This window comes from Gadus macrocephalus, chromosome 21 (genome assembly GCF_031168955.1).
Source record: "Gadus macrocephalus chromosome 21, ASM3116895v1".
Taxonomy (NCBI): Eukaryota; Metazoa; Chordata; class Actinopteri; order Gadiformes; family Gadidae; genus Gadus; species Gadus macrocephalus.
Genome location: NC_082402.1, coordinates 10,331,090 through 10,351,088, shown reverse-complemented (window position 1 = coordinate 10,351,088; position 19,999 = coordinate 10,331,090). Strand labels below are relative to the sequence as shown.

Below are 19,999 nucleotides of genomic sequence, written 5' to 3'. Positions count from 1 at the left end.
TGTGTGTGTGTGTGTGTGTGTGTGTGTGTGTGTGTGTGTGTGTGTGTGTGTGTGTGTGTGTGTGTGTGTGCCTGCTTTGGGGAGGGGGGAGAGATTTTTTTTCTCACCCAGGACATTGTCTGGTGTCTAGGATCAAAGTGGAGCTCTTGCTGCGAGAGGCTATTGAAGTGTGTTTTTGTGTATGTCTGTGTGTAAGTGAGTGTGTGTGTGTATGTGTGTGTGTGTCCATGTGTATGTTTGTGAGAAATACACCTGTTCTCAGCCACCTGCGGTTGTTTCCGGTTGGGTAAGTATTTGGGAATTTAAATGAAGGAGGCCTTACTCTCACGGGTGTTGCATTTCTTTCCCAACCAAATTGATACAACTCGCCAGAATAGAATAGAATAGAATAGAATGATGTAGAGGTATAGTAGCAGCTTGGAAATACAACTAAAATAAAACTATTTAAAAAATTCAAAACTAGTTATGATGCTGTCTCCCGGAAATTATTTCAATGTTCAATTAACTCTTATCAATACTTAATAATGCAGACCGCATGCGGCCCCTATTCAAACCAGCGAACGCTCTATACTTACCTTAACAAGCGGACCACTTCTAACTTTAAAAGGCCTCTGACGACTCACGATTCCCTCGGGGAAGCGACGTCATATGATACCTTTTGTTTACAAGCTCCATAAACATCCACATTATTAAAACCAAAGAATGGAAAACCAAAACAAATAGAGCTGTTGTTTTGACTTCAAACTGGTCCCTGAAGCCCGAGGCCCCGTCTGACCCTTTGGCCCAGAGTTACCCCGACGACGCTGCAGCTAGCTAAATACAACATGGCCGATGGCCCGCCTCTCATTCCCGCCCGCACACTGCCCCCCACGGTGGATCAGAGGTGCAGTGGAGCTTGGGTCCTACGTCGGTGAGCCGTGAGTTCACGCGGTGACAAAACAGAACAAAGCACGTTGACGCACAACAGTCAGAGTCAGTCAGAGACCGGACAATAGGAAGATAACAAATAAACCTCCGTTGACAAGTCAATGTGTTCAACGGGTGTGTGTCCTGAATCGGTGTGTTTTGCGTCCGTACGTACATAAGTAGGTGCCTTCCTGCGTGTGTTGGTGTGTGTGTGTGTGTGTGTGCGGGAAAATGCGTAAACACAGACTGCTTTACCTCAATGAAAGAAATCAACCATGGCCGAACAACAACCACAAATTCCTGCCTTGATAATTCTGCTGGCAGGGAGCTTTATGACAAAATCTGTGGCGCAACAGTTGTCAAACACGCCGCTGAGAGAGCTGATTCGGCGAGCACAGCTGGGCCTGGCCAGCGATCATGCGTTCGCTCTGTCCCGGAATAGCTTCACCGATTGAACCCAGCCATTTCATGTTCATTAATCTCGCACGCACGCGCATGTTTCTGAGGCTCAGCACGACAACGTGAATAGGTTTACACAAATATAATAAAATGATTACAATTCGATTATATGGACAGAACATCGATCAAAATGCACCATCCGAGATCTTACGCAAACAGACAGACTCATTGATATGTACGTTTCAGAAAAAGCAGGAAATCGATCAAGCAACACACACGTTTTTTCAAATGTATGATTGTGAACATACCTAAGTTGACTGTGCTCAGCTTGCCTTTCCAACCAGCATTTAGCGTGCACTCTAGAAAAACAAGTATCCTGGCCACACACACATGCTCCTGGCCTTCATAAAGGCATTAGTATGGTACTCCTTTTGTGGCCTGTGTTGTCATTTGACCATTGACTAGATCGACTGACTAGAAGTAAGGTCCGATCAGCGTTGGGGTAGTCCCGTTTGGTCTTGACTCCAACAACCCCCTAATAGGAGTGATGCCAAACTTTGAGGAGGCCTCCTCTAGATCTCACACATGCATCATTCTAGGTCTAGAAGGATGCGTGTGCGTGTGTGTGTGTGTGTGTGTGTGTGTGTGTGTGTGTGTGTGTGTGTGTGTGTGTGTGTGTGTGTGTGTGTGTGCATAATCACATGTGCCTACACACGTGTGTGTGTGTGTGTGTGTGTGTGTGTGTGTGCGTGGCCAGCTAGAGGTTCAAGGGCTTTATCTGACCGGTTGCCGTGGCGACACGTGTTTGAGGAAGGGCTTCGCCTTGGCCCTTTGACGGGGGCCCATAGGAGACTTCACATGGCTGTCAAATGTAAACACTCCAAAAGTAGACCTCACGATATACACATAAAAAAATATACGCAGACTTATTGTTTTGATACGGCTGCTCAGTGGTTTCAAGTATTCCCTTTATAGTGTTTATACTGAAGTGAGACACACGTATGGTGCAACGGTTTCTGTTAGCATGTTGTAAAAGAGCGTGTCGTAAAAGGATACAATTGATTGAGAGAGAGAGAGAGAGAGAGAGAGAGAGAGAGAGAGAGAGAGAGAGAGAGAGAGAGAGAGAGAGAGAGAGAGAGAGAGAGAGAGAGAGAGAGAGAGAGAGAGAGAGAGAGATGTTGACTTTCATTGGCGTCAATGGCATTAATGATTTCCTTGCCTCTCATCACACTCTTCTATTAGCGTCATTAGGGTCGTTTTCAACCCTATTAAAGACAATATAGTGGAAACAACACCCTGTAAAAGACCAGATAAAACAGTGTGGCACGTAATCTAACTTTACTGGGCTAAACTGTAGAGTCTGGAGGTCAGATTAGGTGACAAAGTGTTGCTTTTTCCTAATTTTGGAACTAACAAACTCCTTGCTCAACATACTAGATGAGCCTTAAAATGGGAACTGTAATGTTGTGGGGAATATGTCCATGAAAAAAACAGTAAACACGAACCGAGCCAGGGAGTCACACACAGACCCCGTTTGTTCCATGGCGATTCACAGGGACCTTTATACATAGCTGTCGACGATCAATGAACACAACAGGGGAAAAAAAAGAAATAAATCACCTCTTAAAAGAGCTCAAGTGGATATAAAAAGATTTGTAGAAAACCTACGACACCATAATATTTTCCAACGATTTACAGTCCAAAGGAAACAAAAATATGAACAAATCGCAAACATGTTGCTGGTTATGTGTCTGGAGGAATTGACTCACCTATGGTATTACATTTACCCTTCGTGCATTTAGTAGACATATTAGCCAAAGCAACTTAAAACCATTCATACACATATACATACGGAGGAGTCAACCATGCAAGTTTTACACACACTTATATAGACACTTATGGCGGAGTCAACCATGCTAGGCAAGAGCCAAGAGGGAGCAGTTAGCGCTACGTGTCTTGCTAAGGGACACCTCGACAATCAGCTAGGAAATAAAACAAATGGCGGTTGCTATTAACGCTTCTCCATGCAAAAGGCCAGGAACGATTAAAAATAAAACACCCACTGTATTTACTACATTAGCATAAATAGATTATACGGTTGTTGGCCCATGTTGACTGCAACACAAATGCAGTTAACAAGGACATTAGGCACATTTAGAGGTTAACCACCGAGGAAATGGGGAAGGAAGATTGAATTTGGTCATTGGTATTGGTAAACATCAGAGGTTCATGAAAACTTATATAGGACTATAAAAGAAAGGCTATCACCTCTAGCCTTTGTTTTATAGTCACTTTTTTATAATCCTGTGTAAGTTCATTATAAAGAAGCAGCATAATGTTACATTTACAAGATTTACTAGAGGTCTTTTAAAATCCTAAAAGGCATAAATCTGGAAGTAACCTGTGGGACTCTTTCCCTAACACCGCACAGAACATCGCCACTTCAAGTTCAGACGAACTAGTCTCATTCCTTTAGCTGACAGCCAACGTCTGTTTCCAGTTAACGGACAGGCGGTCGGGGAAACCACACCTCCAACCAGTAATTCCAGGGTGATTTCTTACCGAAACACAGAATTCAACTTGAGCGTTGAAGTGATCTTTTCAAACTCTTTCATTCAGGGACCACCTTGGAACCAGATGGCCCGAGAATGAGGTCCAGGTTGCTGGCGAGAGACAATCACGACCCGAAAGAAGATAAAAGCCTCATTAACTAAAGCTCATTATTATACGATACCAACAAACTTAAAACATGCATAACATCTAGGGGATACAAATGAAGAAAGAAAGATGATGCATGAGGCAGGGGCCTTGCAACACTAATCGAGAAGGCCACAAATTTAAGATCCTGTTACACCAGGGTGATATGACTGTGATTGACTGTGATTGCGGCGATAAAAACTTGACAACAAGCACTCTTAGCAGATAACAGCTACATTTACTAGGATCAAACAGAAAGTCCCTGAATGCACTAAACACAGACGAAAAGATGCAGTAAATGTGCATTATAATAGATAGTAGCAATGCACCTGGTCGTTAATCATGTTTTGTGAACAGCCATGGAACTGTGGTTGGACGTGGGTTTGCATGAGTGTTAAGATGAAGGCTTCATAAGTGCATTTCTCACGGCCAACGTTGGGGTAGTACCATGTTCAACTGAGGTTCATCTCACTTACAGCAAGGCTTGCAGACCGGGGTACCCAAGCCAACCTCCAAAAACCAAACACCAGCGTTTGTGAGTCTGTTCAAAACACATCAAACATCAGCACGGCTGGCTTGAGTGAGAAGGATGTCCGGTAGCTGCAACTCTACAAACGGCAAACAAATACCCGGAGAGTGAAACCAAACAAAACCACGAATAAAAAGCAGAAGCCGACAAAATGACTTGAAATGTGCGGAAGGAATAAGGAAAGGAGGGAGAGGATGAGGATGCTGATGATGATTATGGTGGCGGTGATTCAGTGATACAGCTTTGAATAATGCCACAGCAAAGTTGTGATATATACGAAAACATAAAGATCTAAAGTGATATAGAACTTAAGTTGTGTGTATGCACACACACACACACACACACACACACACACACACACACACACACACACACACACACACACACACACACACACACACACACACACACACACAGAGTTAAACAAGAGTTTGTGATCTAAGCTTCAACTGCCATGCATGTATCTCCATGTATGGTCTCCATGTGATTCCAGTTAGATGGTGAACTGCTCTATATCATCTGGGAGCCAATACTTGCAACATAAGTTATGCATATTTCATAGACTGCAGAAACGAAAACAAGTGATACACCTTGGGGATCTTACAGATTAGACTCAGCTGTGGCTTATCTGGAACCCAAGTTTTGTTTTATTGAATTTGTTCCAGGTGAATTAGTGTGAACATATTTGTTGCAAAGCTCCGTTTGTCTTCCCATTTCTCCAAAATGAAAGTTCAAGTTACAGCTAAACATGTGTTGTGTAGATGACAAGACATTACTCTTTAACAAATCCTTCTTAACAAACCATTAACTAATGCAATCCTCACAGAAACTCCTTCCTATGATCTTGTGTCGGTGAAGGCAAGAGACGAACAGCAGATCTCACTGGTGGTTTAACCTGTGACCTTTCAAATCACACAAGTCCCCCCCGTGCTTCCCTGATGAACTCAGTCATAAAATGGACCTTACTTTTTATTTCTTTTCACAATAATGACATTTAGGTAAGATTTTGATTTATATTGTTATATTCTATTCCAGATTTTGATTCATTTAAATTTTTTTTGAAGAACAATGTTGATCATAAATCCTAATCCCTCAGCATCGCCCCTTTCTTTTTGTTATTCTAGGATACTCTGCAGGGAGGCTAACGTTCGCCGACACAGAATTGGCTTTCTTCCTATCACAGCTGTGGCGCCCGCAAATGTATGAAGGCGCCTGGAGCCTAAGATGTGGTTGCAATTCAGCGTATATAAAGGAGTCAGCAATTTCATCTGTGATTCATTACAATTATGTTTTGGATGCTTGGATGACATTGGTCTGCCCTTCACTTGTTTATCATATGTTTATCAAAATGCGTCACATGCATCTATTTAAGCTTTATGTTGGTATGAGAGTGCTGCAACGATGATTTGGAGAGGAAAACAGAATATAACGCAATCATCGGCTATAAATGGATTGGCTATGACGGTACAATGCTAAAATAAACCCGAAAACATGACGGTGAAGTCGTGTAACGTCTCTTCCTCTAAGCTGCAATGACGTGATGAGTGAGAAAACTGTTAACACCCTGTGTAGTTAAAGAGGGATAGTCATTTGTGCTTCATTTCCACATAGGCAACATGTATCGCTAGAAGTTTGTGCCCAGGGACAAAAAGGGTTGCAGAAAAGAGGGATCCGAACCACTTTCCAGCTGTTTCTTCTCTCTCTCTCTCTCTCTCTCTCTCTCTCTCTCTCTCTCTCTCTCTCTCTCTCTCTCTCTCTCTCTCTCTCTCTCTCTCTCTCTCCCCCCCCCCCCCCTCCCTCTCTCTCTCTCTCTCTCTCGCTCTCTCTCTCTCTCTCTCTCTCTCTCTCTCTCTCTCTCTCTCTCTAACTCTGTCAATACACAACCTCCTTGTATTTCTGTGTGTGTGTATCATTATTACAAACATGTGCACAACACATTCACACACACACACACCACACACACACACACACACACAACACACACACACACACACACACACACACACACACACACACACACATACTCACACAAGCTGTTGCCCGGTTGTAATGGCCGCTAGGCTTTGTGTGCCAACGTGCCTGGGGCTTTTCAAATCTACTCGGGAAAAAAATAAACGCAGCAGAGTCCGCAGTACTGAAGAGGCCGGAGTTTATGATGCCATCGGGTCACAAAGCTTGTCAAATTAAATAATAACAGCTTGAGCCCATTTCCATAACGCACAGATCTTAATGGGAATTTCCATGTTGCACTCTCACCCCTTAACCACAGCCACAACTGTGACCAAAGACCTCCCTCACTCTCAAGTCAACATTTGTTTCTAATTATATTTCTTGGAAACGTATCTTCAACTAGTTTGTTTTTGCAGTTCTGGTCCAGATATAGTTTTTTTCCCATCTGCCGCAGAAAGAGAGATTGAGCGATCCACTGACAAGACTTTGGAGCTGTCATGGTTCAAATGACAAGAGTGCAATGTGGTCACAGGAAATCCTAACACAGAAACCCTAATGGTTAAGCTTTGTTTTAGAGACAGCTGCTTGCTTATTTTGTCAACAATAATAACTATTATATATCAGCCATTAATGGCATTTGTTCATCATGGCTAAGCCCATTTAGTTTCTAATTTACAATACTATATCAAATGTTTGTACGTTTTCTGTACATGAAAGTAGGATAGCGGCAAAGGCCCGGAGAACAATGCATATAGCTCCCATTTCCATCACAGCAAAAGTTCAGTTTCCAAAACTCAAAATAAAACTACAGTTAAGTCTCTGAACTCTATGAACAAATATAAAACAATAACCTCAAACTTGCTGTCGCTGCTCAAGGAGCATCTTGGTTGAGTCACTTAAGCAAAATCAAATGGAAATGGATCCCCATAGCCCCATAGAATCCACTACAGTCCACCAACCCAGTGAGGGAGGGGCCAACCTGTTGTCAGGGGCCATAATGGGCCCCTCATTCCTCCTGCGGCCACAGAGAGCTGTGTGGGAACGATGCAGAGTGCACAGCCGGGCCCAAACCAACGTCATGCCTCATTCTGTGTACGCTGTCATCGACGTAATCCTACCTCTCTCTGTCTCGCTTTGTTCTCCCTCACACAGACACACACGCACCCATAAAGACCCAAACACACACAAACAGACAAACCACACGCACACCCACAGACACACACACACAAACCACCCACTTAGACCCACAGACACACCCACACACACTCACACACACAGACAAGGAGAGACGGGCCGGACCCACTTAGGTTTCACATCATCCACTGCACGAGCCCTGAGTGGCCCGGCAGCCTCCCTGGTGCAGGTATCACGCCTCAGCAAATGATGTCCCAAAGGCTTTACGCTTTACATTCAAATGGGAACAAATGGATGAATGAAATGGCATGTATAGATACGGATGTTGCATGGAGCATTGTAAAGCATAAGCTCTCTTTTGGTGTACTTTCCAACGTTCCCTGTTTCATGGGTCGAGCAAGGGTTGATTATTAGTGTTTGGGTTTGGTGGGAGGGTTGTTTGTTTAATGTGGTTGCAAAAAAAGCAGAGAGAGGAATGGTAGAATCCAAACAATTAAGGCTTATGCGGCCCTCTGGGTATGTGTCCACATTGAACGTTTCTTTAAAATGTATTTCTTTTTTTTGTGGTGCAACTTAATTGACTTTGAATGAATGACACACATCTAGGCCTGCATAAATACAACTCTAATGTGCTTTGGATATTACCAGGGGGATACCATATGGAGCTTATTGCCACAGCCAACCAAACTAGCATGGATCAAACCCATAAGAGTATAGGTCCTTAAAACAGTATTGCTTGAGGCAGCAAAAAACAAGCACTTAAGCTAGCCGTGGCTTTCCAACTTAATAACGTGTTCATAAAATGCTAAAAGCTTGACTTCAACCACAACCGCAACCACATAAAAGTGTCAGTAACTCCAGTCACAAAGCGGCATTTAAATATAGTGCGTATCATTTTACAAAACCTTCAAGGGGACTTCCTGGACGTGTAGGTGTGTGTGTGTATATATGTGTGTGAGAGTTTATTATGATCGAGGGGAAATGCTGTCAGTCGGCCGGTGGGCTCAAGGGAACATTGGCCAGTTTAGCCGACCAACCCACACGCAATCCCACCACTGTCATCAATCACAGGCTCTCTTGGCATGTCACACACCCACAGGCAGACCAACAGGCTCTCACACACACACACACACACACACACACACACACACACACACACACACACACACACACACACACACACACACACACACACACACACACACACACACACACAACACACACACACACACACACACACACACGCGCGCGCGCGGCCTCCTACCTGCCAGACAGAGGCCGAAGATGGTGAGCAGCACCAGGATGTAGAGGGACACGATGGCGTACTTGATGGCGGAGAGGGAGTTGAGATGACCGCAGCACTGCTCCTGCTTCCTGCGCCGCCTTGCAGAGCCTGTGGTGGACGGCAGCGGCACAACCACGCGATCCATTGTAAAAAAAAGAAGTGTTTGGTGAACCCAGAACCAGAATCGTTTTGGTTCCGTTTTCCAAACGTGATATTTTGATAACATGACTTCATAATATGATAATATGAAATTTCACATAGTAATCGATGCCGTTTTGTCTCGGTAACTCAAAAAGGAGTCAAGTTGTTAAGAGAAAACAGGTGTAAAACGCCATGTTTTTGCCATTTCCTCAGCGTGTGAACGTTTTACTCTGCCCTGAACCTCAACTCGTGTTCTCTTCTGGTCGTCGAAGGGCCTTCTCTGAGGCGCTTCAAAGAGAATATCATCGTTTTGGAACATGAGCTGAAACAGGGGGTTCACTAACACTTTAAAGAGGGAGCAGCAAAGTCTTGTGTTTAGGGATTTAGGCTCCCAGCCCAGAGGCATTGGGTCGGATCCTCGATGTCCACCACTGACCTGTAGGCATCCTTGGTGCCAAGATGCCCGGCCCTACCCCCTACCTGCTCTTCAATGACCTGGATCTGATTTCACTCCATGGCGCTTTGGATTAAAGGTAAACATGCAGTGTCAGTCTCTTGAATCTCCCTAAAATCAAAATATTTAATTTAAAAAATAGCAGTTCTGTTGTGATGTTGATAACACCACAGGGCTCCTTGACCGCGGCGCGAGAGAATGCTAACCAGACAAACGGTGTTGCTGAATGACCAAAGTGAGTTATGTGTTCTTTGGGACAGAAGAGAGCAGATTTTACGTGCCTTTTGGGAGGTTTCACTGTTTTAATGTGATGAGTTGTCTCAGGAGGGGAAAACACTCTTCACTTTGTCATTCGTCATTATACTCTTACTTACACTCTCACACGCGCGTGCACACACATACACACAAACACACGTGCACACACATACACACACACAGCCAGTATAAACACGCCCACACGTATGCAGAGGAGCAAGATCTACAACTCAGTTACCACTTAACCTCTCTCTCTAGGCCAAACAGATGTTCTCATATCACTCATAATAAAACTGTCTTCAAGGCCACATAGATGATGGAGCTGTGACATCATGCATGTGTGTGTGTGTGTGTGTGTGTGTGTGTGTGTGTGTGTGTGTGTGTGAGGGGGGTCTCTGGCCACCTGGCGGTGCTTGGCGTTAAACTCAAAGTAGGGCTGTGAAGACATTTTACTGGAGCGTCTGGCTTTGTTTTTATGCTGTTTGTTGGTCCAAGCCTTGAGCAAAACGACCAAACCCCGACCACGATGAGCTTGCGCAGTATAGCTGGCTTTGCGTGGTTGTACACTGCTAGTAGAGTGGTGCAATTTCTGACCCGCATAAGGTCAGAAATGCAGACACTTTGGCTCTCCGTCTTGCAAACACACACCCACATTCACACCCAAACGCAATTCAACTGATCCTCTCTCTCTCTCTCTCTCACTCTCCTCTCTCTCTCTCCTCTCCTCCTCCTCTCTCTCTCCTCTCTCTCTCTCTCTCTCTCTCTCTCTCTCTCTCTCTCTCTCTCTCTCTCCTCTCTCTCTCTCTCTCTCTCTCTCTCTCTCTCTCTCTCCTCTCTCTCTCCTCTCCTCTCTCTCTCTCCTCATCCCTGTCCGATCTACCCCATCCTACAGAACACACTCTCTTCCAGCTTAAGACAACACAAGCTGGCTCCAAGGTGTGTGCGTGTGGATTTGTGTCTGTGTCTGTCTGTGTGTGTGAGGTGCAAGTTGTCAGGCAGATGGAATGTATGGAGTAAGGACGTACCGGGCCTCGGAGCAAACTACTAAGAACATGAGATGCATGAGGTGTACTCTGTGCGTGTACTAAAACACTTCTCATCTCCCAGTTCTCAGCCTGTGATCAAAAACGTGAACAAAATATAAAGAAGGAAATTATGTTTGAGAATAACGATGAAGTCACATTTAAACTGGCGCCAAAGCAGAGGCCGTTTAGTGTAGCCAACGTGCATGGAACATGGTGACTGAGTTTACTCGGCCAATCAACCTAAAAGTATAATGCGAGAATAATGACAGACGAAAATGCATTTTTGGAACCATATAATAGGGAGAATTATGTACATCAAAATGGGCAACTAGAAAACGCCTGTTTATGTGCCAGCCTTCCAAGAAACAATTGGTTCCAGATAGGAAGGGCCAGTCAGGGCATCGCATAGGGAACATGATAGACACCAATAGATAGTACATAATAACATTATGATTATCAGTGAGTTACACAGATCCTGGGAAGTTGAACGTGTTGATCCGAGTGTGTGATACTATCCCACAGTTCTGTTGCGCATACAACTCTATCATGTATGGATGACTCTTAAGGGGGAAATTGTACTTGACAAAACGAGCATGTCATTGAGACCCCAATTAGTTCAAAACAGTTTATACAGCAAACAAGTGGGAGGAGGGATTCTTGGCACTGCATTGTACACACCCAACATGCGAAAGAGACTCATCGTAGACACAAACACATTTGACTGCGTGCGTCGGTGTATGTTGGCGCGCCCATTACAAGAGACTTGGAAGTGTTTCTCAATTGTAAATATGAGCAAACAAACTCCAATCCAAAGTATCCAAAATCTCAACTGACAAACCCAACTGACATGTTTTATGTGGTTTTATTTCTGCCGAAAGAGACAATCACAGGCTGTTGGAGAGACGACGTTACAGGGGAGAAAAAGGAGGAATTCAAATAAAGTGTCTGGTTAGATTGATCATCAGGACATTTGCAGACGGTGCCTTCCACTGCTACATTATTATCCACCGAATATCTTCAACACATCAGATCAGTTCCCTGACCATGCTCTCCAGGGAAGAAGCGATTATGCTTGCTAATGTATTTTTCTATAGTTTTTATATTTATTAGTCATGAGTCCTGGGGACAAACCGCCCGAGCCTCGCCACCACAGTTCACCACAGTGAAGGTCATATGGCTTTAAGACGGTGTAAACATCTGCGTTTTATTGAGGGGAGCTTGTTTTACCGTCATCATGTTTGAGGGGCGGAAAGCCTTGTTTTAAAAAAAGGGTTATTGTCTCCCCTTTTTTGGCATGCTTTACTTGGACTCGTAGGGCTTTGTTGAGCGAAGAACCGGGACAAACATGTGTGGCGGGGCACTTGGATGAGGCAACCTCTCTTAAAGATTGTCTAGAGGATTCGTCCGTCAGTATCCTGCTAAGCCTTTTCCCACAGAAGACCGAGAAACACCGGCTGGGGGAAACCGGAGAATCGTCTGAGGACGTTTTGTTTTTCTACGTGCACCTGTCTGAGCCCTCCGTCTCCTCACAGATACACACACACACACACGCACGCACGCACGCACGCACACACACACACACACACACACACACACACACACACACACACACACACACACACACACACACACACACACACACACACACTCAAGATTGAGTTTATTTTGGGTGGCACAATTGGTGTCGCCGACAATGGTTCTGAGCACATGGGTCTTGTCCGCTTGGAATCTATGATCATAATCTACTCATTTTGATCCCCGCTTCAAGACACAAATAAACTTCCCTGGAGGTAAGGGTTTACTGGCCCCCCCTACCGTAGCTCCTCCTCCTCATCATCCCTCCCCCCACCTCCTCCTCTCCTCCCCTTCTCCTCCTCCTTCTCCTCCTGATCACCATCATCATCACGCAGGCCCCCTCCCCTCCCTCCTCCTCTTCCTCTCCTCCCCCCTCCTCCTCCTCCTCCCCCCCTCTCTCCTGCTCACTGTCATCATCACACAGGCCCCCTCCCCTCCCCTCCCCCCTCCTCCTCCTCCTCCCCCCCTCTCTCCTGCTCACCGTCATCATTACACAGGCCCCCTCCCCTCCCCTCACCCCTCCTCCTCCTCCTCCCCCCCCTCCCTCCTCCTCCTCCCTCCCTCCCTCCTCCTCCCCCCCCTCCCTCCTCCTCACCGTCATCATCACACAGGCCCCCTCCCCTCCCCTCCCCTCCCCTCCTCCCCCCCTCCCCCCTCCCCCCCTCCCTCCCTCCTCCTCACCGTCATCATCACACAGTTGTAGTTTGGAGAGGCTCTGTCCCTCGTAGCTGTCCTCGTAGGTGGAGCCGCTCTCCCGCTCCTCGTACGTGCTCAGGTACATGGCCTTGTTCTCCATCCTGCTGGTCACCTGCTGGGGGGCTAGGGGGGCTAGGGGGGCGGGGGATGAGGAAGGGGGGTGGGGGAGTTGGTTAACTTGAAACATTAGCATTAACCTCATTGTGGACATAAGTACACCCACAGAGGTGGGGTATAAACGCTAGTATCCTTGTGTCTGTGTGTGTGTGTGTGTGTGTGTGTGTCTGTGTGTGTATGTGTGTGAGAGTGTGTGTGAGAGTGAGAGTATGTGTGTGCATCCGTGTGTGTTGCCTATGATGCATGCTTCCACGTGCTTTTGCATTGTTGCCCTCAAGTGCTTTTTTAATCTGCAAAGACACACACACGCACACACACAGACACAAGGACACACACACAGACACAAAGACACACACACGCACACACACAGACACAAAGACAACTGCCGAACTGCAGTTAGTCAGGCAAAAACGACCAAAAAATGTTACGTGGACAGAGTGACGGGTAAATTCATGCAAAAAATGTATACAAATAAAAACGCTGTCATGTCGCGCAGACTACAGAACCCCACGGTAGCGTTTGAGAACGCACTGTGTGAATGTGGGCGAGACGCAGAGGCAGAACTCACCGAGGAGTGTTTGACAAAGTCGTTAAAAGGCACTCACTCTGGACTTTCTCATTAGGTACGCTGTGGGTGTGTGGGTGTGAGTGTGTCTGTGTGTGTGTGTGTGTGTGTGTGTGTGTGTGTGTGTGTGTGTGTGTGTGTGTGTGTTTTTGTGCGTGTGTATGTGTGTGTGTGTGTATAGGCGAGGAGGTGCTTGACAGGTTGACAGTTAGACCACTCTTGAGGCTAGACAGAGCAAGTTCGCACTCTTCATTGTGTGTGTGTGTGTGTGTGTGTGTGTGTGTGTGTGTGTGCATACACATTACTCTTGAGGCTGGGCAGAGCCAATTTAATCTGCAAAGATACTGCCTCTCTTTTTCATTGTTTGACTTGCTGTGTGTGTGTGTGTGTGTGTGTGTGTGTGTGTGTGTGTGTGTGTTCGTGTGTGTGTTTGTTACTGTGTGTGTGTGTGTGTGTGTGTGTGTGTGTGTGTCTGTGTGCCCACACAAGTGTGTGTGTGTGTGTGTGTGTGTGTGTGTGTGTGTGTCTGTATGCCCACACAAGTGTGTGCGTGCGTGCATGTGTGTCCCAGAGAAGTGAGTTGTCTCTATAAAACGTGAAACTTATTAAAGTCTGGCTGATTTACGATATATCTTAAATCCATCAGACATCATGCCACTAAGGAAAGGAATACCTGCACACTTCACTAAGCACCCAAACAAAGTGCGCAAATCCTGCGACGTAAACCAAATATTGAGCTTGGTTTACTATGTGACCACTAAGGTGAAACGAGGAAACAATTCGGCTGCATTGTATTGAAACACTGTTCCACATGGTGCTTCTCCATATGCTCTGAATAGACACACAATCTATAGGAGGAACGCCTCGTTACAAATAGGGGAAGAAAGAGGCTGGATGTACAACAACCAAAATAGATGTCCCCGCTTGCTTCGTCGCCTCCACCACATTGTCACAGCCGAGCGGCGCAAGTTTCTATGCAGGATCTACCACTAATGCACAGACTGTGTGTGGTCACCCATTGAGGATAGACATACCATGACAGCTCATCCATGTCACACATTAACCCATTTCCCGCTTAATTAACAGGAACGATATACTTCATCCATGAGTGCCGAAACATAAAGCATTTAATTTCCCTCGCACTCTCCATTGAAAGGGCATTTGTGCGCCCATGTGACGTAGTAAACCTACTCACTGGCTTCATGTATGGCATCCAGGTCTAATTGAAATAGTATGCGTAACAGATTTAGAAAAAGGTAATTAGGTCTCAATCGAAAAATAAGACATAAAAGTATAGCAGGACTATTATAGCAAAGCCAGATGTTTTTTAATTAATCTAGAATATTAGATTAACATAATAGCCTATGTTAAAATTCAACAGTAATGTCAGGGTTTTCCCCGCACAGATGAGTGTGGCTATTAAAAGCTCGCCATCCCTCACCTTGTCAGCTGTCACCTGAATATGATCACAGATGCGACCTCTTCATAATTTCCTCCAAGAAAGTTGCGCGTTCGCCTCCAAAACGACTCCTCACAATCCGTCAGCTGTTAATGTCAAAGTGTCATCAAAGTTTATTTCAACTTTCCGAGAGGGGGAAGCAAAAAAACAGAGAGACTTTGTACAGCTGAGCACTGTGCACTGTGCGAAGCCTCACTCACAACCTCACTACTGATTCATGTGGAGCGAGAGTCAACGCTTTTAGTTGAGGAATATGGCTCACTCGTTTGGGTTTAGCCCATGCCACCATGTGACGAACTCATCTCCGAAATCCAGCGTACACGTTTATCTGCTCTGTGTGTGTTTGGAAGGTCGCTAAATCGAGCATAAGTAGAAGACAGCTATGCACTTTCCTACAGGGAGGGGATGGCTCCCTCTGCTGGACATTTGGTATCAGTGCAGTATAAAGTAAAAAAATAAGAAGTTTATAATAAAATACAATAAAAATTGCATATTGTGCTGGTTTGATCGTTTATCACACACACAACGTATGCCTTAAGAGGATTTTGGAGAAGGTGCGTTCGCCGTTGACTGGCGGGCGGGACGGTAGTCCCTGCAGGACGCATCCGTGACTGGGAGGCGGAGCTTATCGGTTCTCCTGGGAGAGTTCGGCAGGTACAGACCAGAGGGAACCCGCCCGGCCGACGTTAGTAGGCTGTTATCTTTTTTGGTCAGGAAAAAAGGTCTCCAATTTCAGGTAGGTTCTTCTGAACAATCGTACAAACATATCAACACGGTATAGTATTGATTGGCAAGTTGTCGATGCTGTCATTTAGTTTAGTTTGAGTTTATTTATTATTTTTGGTATAACATGCTGTGTTGGTACAAGAACAAGGTCACTGCCATCGAAGACCTTGTTGACCTTGCTGGTGTAAACATTGAAAATGTATGTTGAAAAATGAAACGCCTTGTTACATTTTAGTCAATGTAGATTATTCGTCTCGCCACAAGGTGTCGGAATTGAACGGATCTATTTAGTTTGATCAGTGAGGGTCTTGGCCAGCCCTCAGAGCTCGATGCCAGTGCCTTGTAGTTGTTTTTCATGATCTGATTGTTGTTCTGGCAAAGCAAAATGAGGCCAATAACAAAACCTCATATTTGTTCCGTTATTGTTGTTGAAGTGATATTTGAAATGTTAATATCCGTCGTACTCTGCCACAGGTGCTATTGTGTTATTGTGAGATCTTTCCAAATGCCTCTCTTCCTGCTCAAACCACTTCTGCCTGCTCTTCCTCTGAGGCAGAGAGGGGAACAGTTACTTTAATTGTCGGAAACAAGTCCTGCCAATTGGGTGTTGCTTCATGGAAACGACATATCAGGGACACAGAGTTTAGTCATTCTCACTCTCCAGGGGGGTAGGCCTACTGTTCAACACTTTTCAAAATTGGGCCATCGTTTTAAAATAGGCAGAGGTTATAAATGCAGAAGGAAGTTTTTCATCAATATTCTGTTCTCCATTTGACAGAATCTGACCGAAAACATCCCCCTCCACTTGATCCTGGTAAAGTCGTGCTGTAAAGGTCTCCACACTCCACAGGTGTGTGTGTGTGTGTGTGTGTGTGTGTGTGTGTGTGTGTGTGTGTGTGTGTGTGTGTGTGTGTGTGTGTGTGTGTGTGTGTGTGTGTGTCAATCACTCCGCCGGGACCTTGTTATACTGCTCTGGCCAATCAAATTCCTTCTTTAATTAACACAGGAAATTGCCTTTCTATATTTATAGCAGCAATAACAAAATTCACTCCACTGAAAAGGTCACGTAACTGTTGAGACATTGTTTTTAGTCTTCCCTTGGGCAGTGTTACCCCTGAGGTTTACGGCTTTGAGAAAATGATGGTTTTTATTTAGCATTTGTTAATGTCATCTTTGAAGCAAACAAATACCCCTGTCCCCCCCTTCTCCCTTCTCCCTCCCACCTCTCATTACTGGAGTTTATTCCAAGATTGGAGGAATCTGAAGAAAATTGCAAAAAAAACATTTTATACAATAGCTAGAGCTGTCACGCTTCTACTCCAAGGTCTGGTCGGTGAGACTAACATCATCCTTTTTTAAACCCTCTGGCCCATAGTTTATGTGTTCCCTCCAAGTTGGGAGCTCTATATTCTCAGTCAAAATCTCTGCCTCCCACAATATCTCCATACATATTTCCAAGTATATTAGCTCAGGGCTAAAACGTAGGATGCATGCAATTTGATTTGAGCCACCAAGTTTTTATGGGGTCACTCAACAGTGGAGAAAAGTTTTGCTGTCGAGTGCATCATGGGTCGATCTAAATTACAGTTCTGCGTCAAATAGCTTGTGTTGCAGCGCCAGTTGGTGCCGTTGCTTGTTACTCTGCATAGCAGAGCGGGCACAGGCCCCCGCCAATAAATAACCCTGACGGTTCATTGATTTGAATCACCATAGAGTTGTGTTTGTCCCAACCCCACTTACAGAACGGTTTGCGTTAGATGTCTCCCTCTATAGATTAAACACATGCTATTGCAGGACATAATATCATCTGATGTTGATAAGCGTTGATGCGACACACCTGTAACTGAAATCGAATTGAAGGAACATTTACAGGGGTTCAGACAGCAGCCGACAGCCCTGCCACTGAAAGAAGAAGAACCTGAAGCAGCATTTGATAACAGGTGGGGTCAGCGGGAATGGGTTCTCCTGATGGTTTTCCCGGTTGACTTTCTGTTGTCCGGACACATGCGGCAGCAAGCGCGGGGGCGATCCCGGCGTCAGGGCGGATGGAATCGTCGAAGCGCGTGTCTGACTGGTCGGTGGACGAGGTGTTGGAGTGGGTGGAGCAGCAGTTCCCGGGTCAGCAAAGCACGCTGCAGACGGCCTTTCTGCAGCACGCGGTGTCAGGTACGAGGAGCTGATGTGCTATTCTCTCGCTCTATGAGAGGTTAGGGAGTGCGTCCAATTATCCATCAAAGAATCGGTCCGCTGGCCAAATCTGACAGGTTCTTGAGTTCGAGCCGGACAATTAGGCTTTAACAACTAGCAATGAAGCTTCCCGTTGCTCCCCAGCCATGCAAGTCGACAAATCAAAGTAAAACGAAATGTCTGCAAGTAAGACCTTTCTCCTATGTTTAATAGAAAGTTTTTCTGCATTGCTAATCTAATCGTTCAATTAGATTAGATTCAAAGGTATGAGACTCAGTGTTTTTATAAACAAACGCACAGTATACCACAGGGTCAGCAAGGCAAGGGTCGACTCCGTCATCCATATCAACCAATGTAATGTTGTGTTCCTCCTGTCCCCGCAGGCCGAGCGCTGCTGCGGATGAGGGGGCACCACCTACACCACCTGGGGGTGGAGGCCCCGGCCCAGCAGGGCATCCTGCAGGACATCCTGCTCCTCCGGGTGCAGCAGGAGCTGGACAATCTCAACGACATCTTCTCGGGTGAGAATAACCATCGAGATGATCGTCTCGGTACTTTGAATCAAGCACCGGGATCTGTGACTTAAGCCAGAGCTCAGTGGGACGCTGAGTGTTTGAAACCCCTGTTTACCTGCTGTATGGCTTAATCCATACTGAGATTTATGATACTAAGAATATATAATATTTAGTACCAAATGGGAATTTTGTGGTCCACAGGCAAAGCGTGTGGTATGTATGTATGTATGTATGTATGTATGTATGTATGTATGTATGTATGTATGTATGTATGTATGTATGTATGTATGTATGTATGTCTGTCTGTCAGTCCTCACTCAAGTAAATTATCTCCCCCCCCCCCCCCGATTTTCTCTTGCCCCAGAATGCTTTGCTTCATGAATGAAGACCCACAACAGCCAAAACATTTCTGCCATGCCAGACATCATTTGCCTTCCAAATCCGATCCCAGTGGAGGAAGAGTGCACTGGAGAGACTGACAAGAAGGGAGTGAGGGACTGATTGAGCAGGTCAGCCAGATCGCAGGCACGCAAGTGAGCAGCAGAAAGACAATTCGCCCGTTTCCTGTGTGAAATCGTGTCCTGTTCTAGAGAGACCAGACTATGCTGTTTTGGTCCGGGTTGTGTCCTCTCTCTCTCTCTCTCTGTCTCTCTGTCTCTTTGGAGTGCACTGGCTGGCAGCCATTTCAGCGGAGGAGAACATAATTTCCCACAGCTTGTCTGCCACCCAGCCCGCCTCCCACTAATCATGACCAGTCGCAAATGGACTTTTTGGGCCTTTTTGTCCATCACAACCACCATACATCTGGCCTATAGAGTAACGAAGTGAGCTGTGGGAAAGAGGAGCAAAAAGATAACTACACAAACAGGAATGAGAACTATAAGAGAATGAGGCAGTTAGTGTCGAGTTCCCAAGTAAAGTCATTCAAGAAGAGGTTGGAGTGGTTGTCAAGGTTCGGACCATCTTAGACTAATGTTCAACCCAAAACTGCGCTCTCCATAATGAGAACTGATGGATACGATATGCATCTGTGTTTATTTAACCATCGGTATCGCTTTCAAAATATCAGATACAAAATACTTGGGAGATCGTAATCTCTTCACAATGCCATTGCCGTTCACTGCCTGAATAAAAACATCCAAACTTAGAATTGGTTTGGACAATAACGCATACAAAAATGTTTTCTTTGTTTTATTTCCAAATGTTCCAATGATATGGTCTTGTATCAGACAATGTGACCGCCATACACATCCATGCTGGGATGTGCATATGCACAGGCCTAAACATACGCATAAACATACAACACTAGCAGACATTAATGCTCAAAGAGCGGTATTTTAACCTTAAACAAGGATTAATGATTGATATTCCAGTACATATTTAT

At 45.3% G+C, this 19,999-nt stretch overlaps 2 protein-coding genes across 5 annotated transcripts in view; one reads left to right on the top strand and one right to left on the bottom strand.

The window, feature by feature from the left end:
- The window catches only part of scara5 (scavenger receptor class A, member 5 (putative)), a 62,122-nt gene extending 46,597 nt beyond the window's left edge, over positions 1-15,525 (bottom strand). The window contains exons 1-3 of one of the 3 annotated variants that reach the window (XM_060041096.1): positions 15,170-15,525; positions 13,032-13,178; positions 8,880-9,008 (exon numbers count right to left, since the gene is read on the bottom strand). In XM_060041096.1, coding sequence (XP_059897079.1) covers positions 8,880-9,008; positions 13,032-13,146 — 244 coding nt within the window. In that variant the 5' untranslated portion in view covers positions 13,147-13,178; positions 15,170-15,525. Of the gene's footprint in view, positions 1-8,879; positions 9,009-12,945; positions 12,957-13,031; positions 13,179-15,169 lie in introns of those variants that run through there. The other 2 variants (XM_060041095.1, XM_060041097.1) reach the window with 2 other exon arrangements.
- Positions 15,526-15,815: 290 nt separating this feature from the next.
- On the top strand, positions 15,816-19,793 carry LOC132449917 (sterile alpha motif domain-containing protein 12-like). 2 transcript variants are annotated; one of them, XM_060041815.1, is made up of 4 exons: positions 15,816-15,923; positions 17,927-18,079; positions 18,484-18,621; positions 18,980-19,793. In XM_060041815.1, the coding sequence occupies exons 2-4, from the start codon at positions 17,959-17,961 to the stop codon at positions 18,994-18,996; spliced, it is 276 nt and encodes a 91-aa protein (XP_059897798.1). In that variant the 5' UTR covers positions 15,816-15,923; positions 17,927-17,958; the 3' UTR covers positions 18,997-19,793. The 2 variants fall into 2 exon arrangements, with proteins under 2 accessions (XP_059897798.1, XP_059897799.1); XM_060041816.1 differs by having other exon boundaries at positions 15,832-15,923; positions 17,931-18,079.
- The last annotated feature ends 206 nt before the right edge of the window (positions 19,794-19,999 follow it).

Coding starts and splice junctions, on each gene's coding strand:
- LOC132449917 (XM_060041815.1), top strand. CDS start 17,959: ATGGAATCGTCGAAGCGCGTGTCTGACTGGTCGGTGGACGAGGTGTTG. Junction 18,080..18,483: donor TCTGCAGCACGCGGTGTCAG/GTACGAGGAGCT, acceptor CTGTCCCCGCAG/GCCGAGCGCTGCTGCGGATG.